The sequence below is a fragment of the Plutella xylostella genome, chromosome 30 (genome assembly GCF_932276165.1).
Source record: "Plutella xylostella chromosome 30, ilPluXylo3.1, whole genome shotgun sequence".
NCBI classification, from domain to species: Eukaryota; Metazoa; Arthropoda; class Insecta; order Lepidoptera; family Plutellidae; genus Plutella; species Plutella xylostella.
The window spans coordinates 2,422,779-2,436,395 of NC_064010.1; the positions used below are offsets into that span (position 1 = coordinate 2,422,779).

General features: G+C 36.1%; 3 protein-coding genes across 4 annotated transcripts in view; 2 read left to right on the forward strand and 1 right to left on the reverse strand.

Annotated features, from left to right (window-relative positions):
- Window positions 1-4,275, reverse strand: part of LOC105381486 (fatty acyl-CoA reductase wat) — a 28,493-nt gene extending 24,218 nt beyond the window's left edge. Inside the window, exon 1 of the mRNA XM_048632137.1 lies at window positions 3,740-4,275. The gene's annotated coding sequence lies outside the window, so the exon portion shown is untranslated. The remainder of the gene's footprint in view (window positions 1-3,739) is intronic.
- Window positions 4,276-6,642: 2,367 nt separating this feature from the next.
- LOC105381487 (vacuolar protein sorting-associated protein 37A) lies at window positions 6,643-8,346 on the forward strand. Its single transcript, XM_011551216.3, has 2 exons — window positions 6,643-6,819; window positions 6,905-8,346. Exon 2 carries the CDS (start codon window positions 6,922-6,924, stop codon window positions 7,825-7,827), a length of 906 nt encoding a protein of 301 aa, XP_011549518.3. The 5' UTR covers window positions 6,643-6,819; window positions 6,905-6,921; the 3' UTR covers window positions 7,828-8,346.
- Window positions 8,347-10,981: 2,635 nt separating this feature from the next.
- LOC105381513 overlaps window positions 10,982-13,617 on the forward strand; it is a 202,788-nt gene continuing 200,152 nt past the window's right edge. Inside the window, exon 1 of one of the 2 annotated variants that reach the window (XM_048632038.1) lies at window positions 10,982-11,645. The gene's annotated coding sequence lies outside the window, so the exon portion shown is untranslated. The remainder of the gene's footprint in view (window positions 11,646-13,617) is intronic. The other variant, XM_048632037.1, reaches the window with a different exon arrangement.

The window sequence follows — 13,617 nt, forward strand, 5'->3', positions numbered from 1 at the left end:
AGTCATTATGCTTGAACTATCCAAGCGACTACCACTTATTAATAACTAGCTGTTCTCGCGAGCTTCGCTTCGCCTTCAAAAGTTTTTCCGTGGGAATTCCGCGATAAAAAGTAGCCTATGTTCTTTCTCAGGCTCTAGATTATCTGTATACTAAATTTCATTCAATCCGTTCTGTAGTTTTGGCGTAAAAGAGTAACAGACAGACAGACAGACACAGTTACATTCGCATTTATAATATTAAGTTAGGAAGTTAGGATTTTGAAAATTTTAAAATAATTCGCGATGAAAAAAATTATTTAAGCTCAAAAGGTCATTGCGTTGCAAGTTTCTTACGTACTTTACCTACCATTATAAGTCCATTTATAAAGTAAAATGGAAATGTGCCCCAACTAAGGGTGAAGCCCCATTCGTTGTCGGAACGGCACAACGCATTGTATGCCAAATCTGCGTTTCGTCTAGGCGCGACGCAAAAGAACCCATCATGAAATATGATTATCATTTTCGTTAATCTGGTAGGTATACCTAAAATAATGAATGAAGAAGAATATGTTTACCACGTTAATGTCATAAATTACAGAGCATTGTAGTTGCCCTAATAGAGAAACTTCTTTTGGTGTTGGCACTCGATTCTGTTGCACAGCTAGCGTGTCTTTACTCTCGTATTCGCAACCCACTAACCCACACTAAAACTTAACGGTATGTCCAAACTTCGCATCTCTGTAATGAGACCAGTTACTGTGAACAATTAACCTTTGTTCAGAATGTTTCAGGAACTTTTCACTCGAAATTAGTTGTTTCAAAGAACAAACATATACGTAAAGAGCGAGTCATTCAAAGCATTGTTTTAATACGTTTACGGGACATTGAACTTAATAAGTATTTGCACGTGTAAGTATGCACTTAATTTAGTTAAGAATAGAATTAATAGTTGCCGTTTTTCAGAAACAGAAGTTGAATAGCTCGTAAAATAATTATTGAGTGACATTGCATTTATTATTTTTTGCACACCTTTAACATAGTTTCTCCTGTACTTCCTGTGGGTTGACTGGAAGAAAATGCTTTTAGCATTAAGTCCACCCTTTGTACATTTATTTATATATTTTTGCAATAAAGGATTAAATAAATAAATAAAATCTTCATGTGATTATTTTCACGGTTTAACTAGATAATGTAGTGAAGGTTTGTTTTTTATGTGGAATATTTTGTTTTTATTATCCTGCTTTAGAGAAGAGGGTTTCTTTGAAAAAATATATAACGGTATGTATACATGCTTAAAAAAACATTTTACTTTAACATCGGACAAGCCATGGTGTTGACCAACAAATAGAGCAGCCCCAAGTGGCCCAATACTATTTAATTAGTATGGATTTGACACATTTACGAGGTGTTTGACAGCCTCTTCTGCCTTTCGCCTGTTTTTTCTGGTCCACAGGAGTTTATGGACCTTGTAGCAGTCTTTGATGAGCAAATTGAAATGAAGTTATGGCACAGTGATGCTTTTATTCAGGTCACACGTGACCGCATTTATTTACTGACACAATGGTCTGACTTGAATTCTTTATTGTTTTATTATTATTGCACTTTGTCAAGTGGGTATACAAATGCATGCTTACTGAACTCAGACCGTTCTCATGCAGTTATTTTACAGATGACCGAATGGTGTAGTGGTTAGTGACCCTGGCTGCTATACGAAGGTCCCGTATTCGATGTCCGGCCGGGGCAGGTGTTTGTTTAAAGACAGATATTTCTACCAAGGTGTTGGGTGTTCAAATGTATTAACGTACTCAATATAATATATTATATATCTGTGTAGATATATCGCGGTTGGATGGCCGTGTGTGATATGTCCCCATAAGTATATTATATTATTATTATATTACTTCTTACATAACCTAAATTATCTAAAATCTTGAAGACTCTGCCATAAGGCCGGTACATTGTTTATAGGCTATACCTAAGTATGTTTATGTTCTTATGTTTTCTTTAGTGTTCAATAAAGTGGTTAAAAGTATTCTAATTTTGTCTTTTTTGGTGTACAAAATAAATAATATTCTATCTCTTGTATTCGTAACAATCTATGTATTGTATTCTATTTATTATCAGTCATTCATATTCCTGGTCACCCAAATGCGCAGATAAGTGTGAAAGGTGTTGAAACTACGGTCATCACGTACTAATGATGACATCGCAATCTTCGCATGCTCGATAACAATGTACGGACGTGTTGTTTGCAACTTCAGATTTGTGAGATTAAACCTTGGTGTAAAGGATGAAAGAATAAATTCTCTACTTAAATTTTATACTGCACTCTCGGTTGATATTTAAATTAAAGTTATTATAATGACGTTTATTCCCAGACTGGCATTGTCCTTTTTGAATAAATAACAAAGGAGTATTAATGTATTAATCTTCCTGCATACGATCAGGTATTTATATCCAGCGATGCCATTGACCTATTAGAAAGAATTTATTTCTGGATAGGAAGGAGGAAATGATAATTTACATAACTTATTATATACCATCTTATTCAAGTGATTCAGTAAATACTACACTCACGTGCAAAGAAACAGTTTCACTTACAAATTGCAGACACATCAGGTGGTCCCAATTTTTTAAACATTTAATAGGAAATTAGAAAAATTTAAATTAACTTAAATATTGCAAAAGGCGTCGTTAAGTTCGTTTTTTTTCGTTTAAAAAAAAGTAATTTGGTGATTGTCTCAATGGAACTTACACTAAGCTCTTATTATATTAGTTATTAGTCTTTCTGTTTTTAAAGATTGGTTTCCTCATAAAATTAAGGATAACTATATAGTATTAGATAACGATAAAAAATAGTAAGTATAACCTATAAATTATTTTGGCTGTTTGTAAAATATAGTCTTTATGAAGCTTAACTGAAACGATTTGTTTAATGTGTAAGTTCAGGTATCCCGTTGACTTCTTTTGTATGGGCATAATGCGCACATTTCGTAGCATCCATAAACTTGGGTTTTTGTTATTTAAAACAAAAGAAATAAGATTTAAAGAATGTTATCGTTTTTAAGAATAATTAAATACACACATTGCTATCTGTCTGAATGTAGGTAATAAGTGAAAATCATGATTAATTTTACTATAAAAGTGGTAGTACAGTACAGTAGTATAACAAACCTAGTTTGAGATATAGGTATGCATCAAAATATGATATGACGATCGAATGGTGAAGTGGTTAGTGACCCTGACTGGCTCAAAGGTCCAGGGTTTGATTCCCATCCGGGGTAGGTATTTAGATGTAAAATAAGGCTATTCGCTCAGATATTTAATATTTTGTAAACTGGAAAATAATGATTAGTATTGATTTCTAAATTATTTCTTATGATCTCTAAATTATTTCTAAATTATTTCTTTATTCTATATTTGATATAACTATGTTCTATGTAATGTAGTTTGTTTATCTATCCATCGCTTTCTTCGCGGTCCCATAAGCTAACATGACAAGTAGGTGTTATGAAATAAAAAGTAGCACACACAAGGTGTTTCATAAAAAATGGCTGATGACTTCTTATTTCCGACACGACAAAGTTATTACTTTCACAAAACCAGAACTGGCAAAGCCCAGTTTATAGAGCTCAGAAAAATATTAATAAAAGTAGAGATAGACTTATGAAATAATAGAATAAATTATAAACCCAACCACGGGAACAATGACATAACATAATCATTGCAAAATCAACGTTGCACAATTTAGTGTACTCACCCAATTTGAAATCCTAGAGCACCTTTTCCAATAACCCAATAGGGGGAGAATAAAAAAATAGGTCAAAAGTCACGATCACTTTTTATGAGCACACACCGGCACACCACAACTACTTTTTAAGAAAAAATATTATTTAATATTCGAACGCACTGTTGCGAATGGAAAGCGCGCGGACAGCTACCTCCATGGTGGACGACAGACTATTGCAACCCGCCAAAATATGAGGCCAAAATGATTGTTATGCAACTTTATTACAGCACATTACATAAAAATCGCCGTTGGCACTTCGCGTTCTTATGCAAAGGTATCGTCGGATATCTTGCGGATTTTTTTCTCGACTTTCGGGACTATTGGCGGGAATTAACTTTTTTTCGGCAGATGATCGCACTTTGTTATGCCAAGGAGTTCGACTGTCGCCTCAGCTTGGAGTATCATGTATGATCGGATATCGCCGAGGCTTCTTTGTGATGTGACCTCAATAAGTCTTCTCCCCCCCTTTGGTCAGTCGAGAGGGGCGCGGGAGGTTCTTGGTCAATCGCGGCTGATCATCGAATGGCGATTCGTAAAATGATACACAGATGTATTCTCTCTCGACATCGTCGCACCGTAATCACAGTGGGGTCGCTCTAGAAAAACGATGTTTCGGATGCTCCTGAATACGACTCTCTATCTTGCGAAATTACCAATTTTATGACTACTAGCTCTCGTGAATTGGTTATTTAACCCCCAACGGAAAAAGAGGGATGTTATACGTTTAACGTGTCTGTGTATCGGTGTATGTATCTGTGTGTGGTTGTGTACCTTCCAAATGGCTAAACCGATTTTCGTTTTATTTTTTAATGGTTATTTATAAGTAATGTTAACCAGAGTGTTCTAAGACATATTTTATCGAATTTTGCATAGCCGTTCAAAAGTAATGCGACTTTCAGTGATGAATTTAGGGGGATTTGAAAGTTGGTTTGGTTATTGTAGCTTGAGCTTGAGTAACATTCTGTAGTCTGCACCGTCCGACATGCTTCCTTCCTTAGACAGTTATTCCACCGACGACGATGGATGAGAAGCGAGTTGAACAAACATCGGCATCGGACCCTATACAATGTGTTTTTTTTTCGAACCCGACAAACTTTAAGGTTGTAATTCTACGAGTGATTTCATCGAGAAAACACTCCCATATGGAGGGTCAAATCTCAATATTCTAGAAATGGCGGCCATTTTAAAGTTTTAGATACTTAGTTTTTATAAAAAAAATCATATCTCGAGATTTAAACGCCTTACGGACATGAAATAAAATGATTTTATCCGCAAAAAGTCATCGCTATCCAATAAAAAAAGGCACAACTGCTAAAAAGTTATGTACATTTAAAATAAGTTACAAGCATCTAATCTAATAAAAAAGAATTCCTAATAAAAAAGACACGGCTTAAGTCACGTGACCCTCCCGCCAAAAGCTTCCACACATACAACCCTTCGTGGAAAGATGGCGATGCGTGGAGTAGCGAATGGAGCGAAAACCCACCATCTCGCAAACTATCTAACTAACCCAACGCCCAGCTGGCTTCTGTGAACCGCGGAGTGTCTGGTGCCGACTTAACCGCCTGCGAAGTCCGTGAGGCGGTTAAACATCGAGATATGATTTTTTATGAAAACTAAGTACTTTAAAAAAGCCGCCATTTCTAGAATATTGAGGTTTGACCCCACATATGGGGGTGTTTTCTCGATGTAATCACTCGTAGATTACACCCTTAAAGTTTGTCGGGTTCGAAAAACAACACATTGTATAATAACTATACTCTGTCCATTATATTATTGGTTTTTAGACAGTTCAAATCCCATACATTTTTAACGACAGCAAAGGAAAACCAACTTTACTTACCAGACATAAGGATACGTCATAAATACAAAAACATGGAAGCTATATAGTAAAGACGTTTGACGACCGAATGGTGTAATGTTTAGTGACCCTGACTGCTATGCCGAAGGTCCCGGGTTCGATCCCCGATCGGGACAAATATTTGTTTGAAGACATAACTTGAGTCTTAATACCTATGTATACAATATGTATTTGTGTATATCATAGAAATCTTGTGGTTATGGTGTAGATAGGTAGGTATGTCAGCTGTCCGATACCCATATCACAGGTTCTGAATAGCATGAGATCGGATGGCCGTCATTATAAAATATCTGTATACTTAGCTTATTCTTTGACCTTTTTTTTGAGAATCCCGAATAAAAAGTAGCAAGTACTTGTTTACCTACCTAACTAGTTATTCATTTATCTATCAAGGAAAAGTTACAGCCAAAATATATGGATTTTTGCAGTAAATAACACAGAAAACCAAAGTCAGGGTATCAACTTCCTACAAGTATTATACTTTACTCTTTGGAGTAATAAACTCGGGTAAGACCAAATTTCTTCAAAATCGGTTCAGCCGTATTTTGATGAAAGAGTACGTAGACATTCACGAACGCACACATATACAAGCTTTCACGTTTTAGCAGAATTGTAGGATGTACGACTGTAGGTACCTACATCTTTTGTGGAGCCTACTTTATTTAAATAGCAGTAGGTATGTTTTAATACTGTAAATGTGCTTGTGTTTTTTTTTAGCTGTAAGGCAAATTATTAAGGTTAATTGGTGGCGAAGATTGAAGAAGAAGCATCTCTTTATCGTAGACTCTCTAGAGTCTAGACCTTTGTTATAGCGTCTATAGGTCGAGTGATATCAAAACTCCAGAATCAAAACGCTCTTTAGTGCAACCTCGGAATAATAACGCCTTCTCTCAACCAACAAACCTAGCGTTGTAAAAACATTACCCTCCTCCTTCGGCAGTCAAAATATATTTCGCAACGCACCTCCTGTTTTTATTGATCTGTCAACTGTCAATGTCAAAATCGTAGTGTACAATTTTGTCTTTTCTCAAATAAATAAACGAGTTTTTTATTTTCTGAATTTTTCAAAGTTTTTGCACTGATTTTATGTTTATTTAATATAAACGACACCACTAACCAATATATCAATCTTCTATTACGGCTCTGAGCCTCCCTTGGTTGGTGGGAATACATTTTGGCTTTGTTAATCGTAAGTATAGTTTGTTGGTCATAAGCTAATTCAGTATTTTGGGTAATATTTTGTCTTATCGTGTTGTATTATTTTTTCATTCCAGACGAAAAGACCATCAGTATGCTGCCCAGGCCATTCTACGGGGATCAGGACATGAGAAAACGGCAAATCGATACTCTTAAAATATTCAACGACAATGTCACTGAAATATCAGCAAATGAAGAATATAGGGTAGACTTTAACGCAGACGGGCGTAGCATGAGTCTCAGCATCATTCTGACCCCGGAATTTCCTAGTGAGAAGCCCGTCATATTTGTTAATCCAGCTTTTCCTCACCCGTGGATCGCAGATAACTCCAACCAGGTTCTAGGGGCACCAGGGCTTCTGAATTACACACAGCATTCAGATCTGGGACGTGTCGTACAGGCGATCATCAGAGAATTCCAGAAATCAGCCCCTCGCATGCCGAGTAATGAGGAGGAAACGACAAATGAGCATCAGCACACCGCCAGCACAGTCCCGCTCATGTTTCCAGAACTACAGAACTTGACTATTGAAGAACTGCAAGAAATACTTGAAAACCAAGATCTTCAGGACCAATTCTTGGAGAGCGATCCACAACTCCTACAGTTAGATTTAGAAACAGAGGCGGTCATGTGTAGCATAGAAAAGATGGCAAAAGACAACATGGAGAAGCAAGAAATGGTTGATACACTGAAAACAGACGTAATTGATCGAATATCCAGCATTGTTCAGATGAAAATGAATTACGAAGAGCTTAACAACAAGCATCAGAAGCTCTCAGAGAAGTATGACCCTCACCGGATACGGGAGTGCTTGAAAGAGGCTGCGCTGAAAGCTGACGAGGATGCAGAGGTTATAGCGGAACAGTTTCTGTTAGGTAATGTTCCGGTTGAGACGTTTGTTAGTAAGTTTGCAGAGAAAAGAGTGCTTGGGCAAGCACGGCGAGCCCGGGAAGAACGGCTAGCGCATCAGTTGGCGCAGTTAGATAAAGCTACTATTTAGGTTACGCATACTAACTAAAAGCTTATTTAAATGTTTTTATTTATTGCTACAGTGATTAAGAATTCAAGACTGGGTAGGAGACCATTATTATTATTTTATAAACATGAATGGGAAAAACAAAGTGTACCAGCGTGGTGGGAAATGGTCCAAGCTTAGGATGGCAGTTTAGACCTTGGGGATTATGCGCAAAGATTAAAGAGAGCCAGGTGCAGGTACTTACACCCCCACAGGGTATAGAATATAATATGGATAGTTGCGACGATAAGGTGGTGCAAGAATGCAAACAGATATTCATGGCTCTGTTGTTGAATGTTTTTTTTTGTACCCATGTATTTATAATGTAAGAATGTTGAATAAACAATAATTCTACTCAAAACGTGTGTAGGATAATGTTAATAGAGAAAGGTTCACTAAAGAACCACGTAAGTATTATTTGTTATGTATTGTAAGAAGTACTTAGCATTTATTATAACTATCTATATGAGCAATATCAACCAAATAAAATGTAAAAGACATTGATACTTTTCGTTTAATTTTCCCTATTAACATGAATGCTTGACATAAATAGGTATTTCATGGGTATTCCTTATTAACAAAACTGTTTTTTTATCTTTACGTGGACCGTGGAAAAATTAAGTGAACATTAGCTACTGTAAAAAAGTTACAAGCACGTCATCTAGCGGCAATACCGCGAATCAGGAAGGCTTAAAGAGATTGGAGCTACAAGCTACAACAGCTGCGAGCTGAAACAGTAAAATAGTTTGACAATAGGAAACATAGATGTCTCCACACGTATTTTCAGAACAAAGTTTATCCAAAGACCTATAATACCTGCTGTAATGTAATAGAAAACCGAAAACGGGTAACTCAGAGTGTCATAGAACCCCCCGGGTCATCCCATTACGGCTTACTGTAGTTACCACTTTAGCACCACCCTGTATGTCGCTGGAATAGCCAAACAACAGTTTACAATGGGCAAAGAGTTAGGTAAGAAGCAAAGTCCTTGGTATGAAGCGTTTAGAACTGTTAGCCATGCCTATTGCCTTGCTATGCCTAAAGCTGCGTAGTGCGTACAGACCGGACCAACGAACGTCCAACGAACGCCAACGGTTATGCCAACGATGGATATTTATCATTCATAATACAGGGCAGATTGCAGCAACGAAGGTCAACGAAACCCGTTCGTTGGGCCGGTCTGTACGCAGCTTAAGTCAAATGGCCAGATATAAGGTATACCTACGGTTTTACGAAGCGCATCTAAAGGCTGCGACTCTATATCGTTGCAGTCAATGTGTGCTGATTGAAAGACTGTTCTCCTACTTCATACTTAAAATTATTTCGTTGTAGTAGCTACCTACATAATATTATGCCTACCAAGCATAATATTATGTAGGTAGCTACTACAACTTATTCTAATAACCATTTGGATGCTCACCTGTTTTTGACAGTTTTTTTTTTACTTTGAAGTTAGAACAAACACAAACGGAACCCTGAGGGTAAACTTTGTGATTATAACTAGATTTTATTATATTTATTATATTAAAGGGATTATTTTCAGGAAATTTTTACCAGGAAGAAAGGGAACTGAACTTACCGTTGGAGAAGTATTTACTTAACTACCTATTTCGTTCCTTGGAGCTGCTGACTATTATTTTTTTTAAGTACCCTAGCCATGTTTGTGTCCCACTGCTGGGCAAAGGCCTCCTCATGTTTACTCCACACGTCTCTTATTTTCGACCACCTGACTGCTGAATATTAAACTTAGGATAATGTAGTATCTGTGTACTACATATACATACATCTAAGTAAGTACATACTTACCTACATACTTCTCTGCCTACCTTACAAAGTTTCTGTTTTCTGTGATTTCCAAGAGGTGTATCAGCATCAGCGTCAGAATTGTGATTCGTTTGTATAAATTGTGATTCGTTTGTATAATGTAAGTCCGTAATTGGCCTATGTATGGCTTATAGAATACCTAAGCTATTATTTTGTCTTGTGCTGTGGATTTTGTGAAATAAATAAATAAATAAAGAAGAGAGTTATCTAAGCGTCGTCCTATCGGTATCGTACTTACGTATCGGAGCAAACGGATTTTGTTAAATGTATCGAGAAACGGCGTCGAACGACGAAGTAGATGAAATGTTGTAAAAAGAATAAGTAGGTACTACTTATTGAATTGCATGCGTCCATTGCGTACGATGCCGAAAGATGGACGCTTACCTTTAAACTCCACTTTAGAACTCCTAACTCCTGTCAAAACAGTAAAAAGTAAAAAGGCCCCGGGCTAAATAAAATCTTTCCTTTATTTCCTATGTAAAAGTAGTTCTTTTTTAATACAAAGCCCTTCTGATCTGCAAACCATTCTAGTAGATAATTGCTTTAGATCGTGTTTTAAGGCATTTTTCAGACATCGCCCCAAGGTAGAAAAATGTGTTTTATGTTAGTATCTAGCTGTATATATAGGTATGTAGGTACTTACTTATTTTTATTACAATGGTAAACAAGATACAAATATCTAGGTAAGTACGGATTTCATACATGCTCAATACAAGCACTTTGGAACATCCTAAAATTAGTAAAATTACCCTAATAGTATTAATTAGCGTTTTACTATTATGTAAGTACTTAGATAGTTGGTAAGGTACATAGGCATTATACACATAGCCATTATAGGTACCCAATTTAATTTCGTGGATATGGCCAATCAATTAACCAACATTCAAAAGGACGATCAAAAATTCAAAACAATAAAAAATGTAATGATAATTACCCAAATTGTTTTTAAAGTCTTTATCCCAAAGCAATAAAGCTTAGTTCTCTTCACTTAGCTAATTTACCGTCAATTTTCAACACTCGCGCAAGCGTTACACAAATATACTCGTCTCTTTTGTTCCTTGCGGTTTCACGGTTGAGAAAATGAGACATAAAAAAAGTTTCCTTGTTTTACGTCAACGAATGCGAAGTGTACTCTCTTCCTACATTATTTTCAATCCTTGCATCTTCTTCAATTAGTTGCATTATACAGTCCAATGTGGGGGTAAACTATAGGGTGCTAAAATTCACTCTACATCTTTGTAATAGAGTTGAATTTTCATTAAAGCATTTTGACGGCTAGTGATGTCCGCCATTTTCCATTATGGACGCGAATAATGCGACATCTATCTGAAGTTTAGTGTCATCGCGGCTTTGAATAGCGTTGGTTGTTGGTCGTGCGTGTTTTCCGATACTATTTTATTGTTTGCACCTATTGTGTAAGGGAAAATGACACGGAAAATTGCCCTACACTGCCATAATTCACCCTTACACAACCTCCATCGTCCTTAGAAACCAGTTCCGCCTCTTTGGATTTGCTGTGCACGCTCAAAAACTGGATTTTAGTTAGAAAAATAATGCATTTACTAGCCAGCCGCAGTATTCTTTTCGGATTGTCGCGGTTCTAGTAGTGTGGGATCGATTTTTTATGTGTTATTAATAAAAATTAAAAGGTGTTTGTGATGGTGATGCAGTTCGAAAACCAGTTTGCAAGATTGGCGTTTAATTTTGCGTTTAGAACGCACGCTGCCGTGTTGAGCTTAGAATCGATATAAGTTAATAAAAAATGCATATTTTCCCCATCGTTTCATAAACGTTGGGTCAATACACGCTGCCGGCTCGGTATGCTGCAGAAGAATATCTATTTGTTCGGGTGTATCAAGTGATTTTCGATAAATGATAACCATGGCTTTGTGACTGCAGTGCGTTTGTGTGTCAGTGATGGTGATAACAAATGTACACACTCATATTCTGTACAGGGGAGTCTTCACAGTATCATAAAGGTTGGTAAACATTATTGAACTCTTTTGTTTATTTTAAAATTAACTTTTCTTTTTGTTTTTTAGGTTCCTTCTCCTTGCATCCAATGTTTCCTTCCAACCAACCAAGAAGATTCCAAATTCAATCCTGAAGATATCCAACTGTCAAATTCCCTACTTACATCCTTCCATTCTATCCAGATTCCTGAAACCTACAAAAATAAATATGGCTTTACCCAATTATTGACAGTGTTAAAATAGTAAAACAGTAACAATATTCAACGGCTGTTTAGAATGTTATTTGATAGTTATTATAAGGTATTGAACAGGCTAAACATCTGTTCAACACTGTCTGTCTTTTTGTCTTTAGGCCTTTAATATTTTACACCAGGCCTGTAAACAGTATGTTTAGTCGCTTGTTTCATCCTTATGAAAACAATTTTATAAATAAATTTAGCTAATACTATTCCCACAATTATCAGATTCATTTCACTTGATATAGAATGATAATTTATTGTTGTTACTAAGAATAAAGCTTTTATTGGTATTGTGATTTTTCTCAATATTTGTTTATTGTATCGAAGAAAATTTTCCAGATTACCAATCCATGGAATATAGCTAGATAAAAGAGTATTTGTAGCATAACTCGCACTCATGCCAGTTTAATTGTAAGAAACATAGCATTAATGATAGCCTACATGCACACATACCAAAGTATTGTGAATCATATTAGGTATTATCATTGTGATAAGTACAACAAAATGAGGTGATGTCTTGTGAATGATACATTCATATGATTACCATTAAAATTCAATAATTTGTTATGTAGCGACACATGTTATAGTCACGTTTTGCAATGTCAGCTTTCTAGTAACTTCCAGTAGCGAACAATGCGCAGACACTAGTCGTCTCGCGCCCGCCACTTAGATAACACACTTGAGTAATGTAATTTGGTTATCATGTAGTAAATTCAGTAAATAGTTTGGCCTCAAGAAATCCTGCATTCGTCATTTACCATCAACCCCATAGACACCTCATAATACCCTAAAGTTACATAGGTACATCTTTTTATTGTGCAAATTGTTTGTTTCCTAATAAAAGCAAGACTCACTCAAAACAATCAATTTATCTCCTGTGTGTTTATGTAGTACTTAAGTTTAACTGGATACACTCAGTCATTATGCTTCATGAAACCATGACTTTTGAGAAAATATTCAATCACTAAAGTTACAGTAACAAACAATAAAATGGGTGATCTGGGTGTGCTCGGTGAAACATGTTTGTCTCTATAAATTGTACTTGAAGAACACCTGTACCTTGGTTCTGGTAAATAAATCAATTCTATTCAATTCATAAAATAATGATTGAAACTGTCTACCACCAATAATCCTTCACTGCTAGACCTAGGCCTCCATGAAGAGCACTATAACGTTCTGTCCTGGGTCTTCCAGACTGACTTTGACTCAGCCACTACTGGCAAACTGTGTGGTTAACACCACCAAACATTAGGAATAAGCCACCCCGATGCAGGTTTGCTCTTTTGTCAAACCTGTTTACATCTCTCAGCTCTCAGGTCCATACAAGGATTGTTAATTGGTGTGGTAGTAACCCCACAGTTTAAGGTGCTGGTAGGTAGGTGGATAGCCGTCACCTAATGCCACCTAAGCAGTTTTGGCTAGGCTTATTTTCAGTGATTTAGTTACTGTATTACCTAAATATTGAAGTTGAGAATCTCAAAATTCTAATCCAGACCTATAAGTATGCAATATATAATGTTACTTACTGTATGTTTTATCAAATAAAGTTAATATTCATTCATATTGGTAACCCTAGAAAATTTTCTACAGTGGTTCCCAAATTTTCATTTTAAATATATCCTTAACCATAATTTATACAAAATAGAAAACTAAATATTGATGTCAACTTTTCAAAATAAACGAAAGCCCGACATAAAAAAAAAATAAGACTGACCTAAAAATGTAAAAAGCAAAATCCA

Bases quoted from the DNA above. Each gene is read 5' to 3' on its own strand.
- LOC105381487 (XM_011551216.3), top strand. From the start codon at position 6,922: ATGCTGCCCAGGCCATTCTACGGGGATCAGGACATGAGAAAACGGCAA.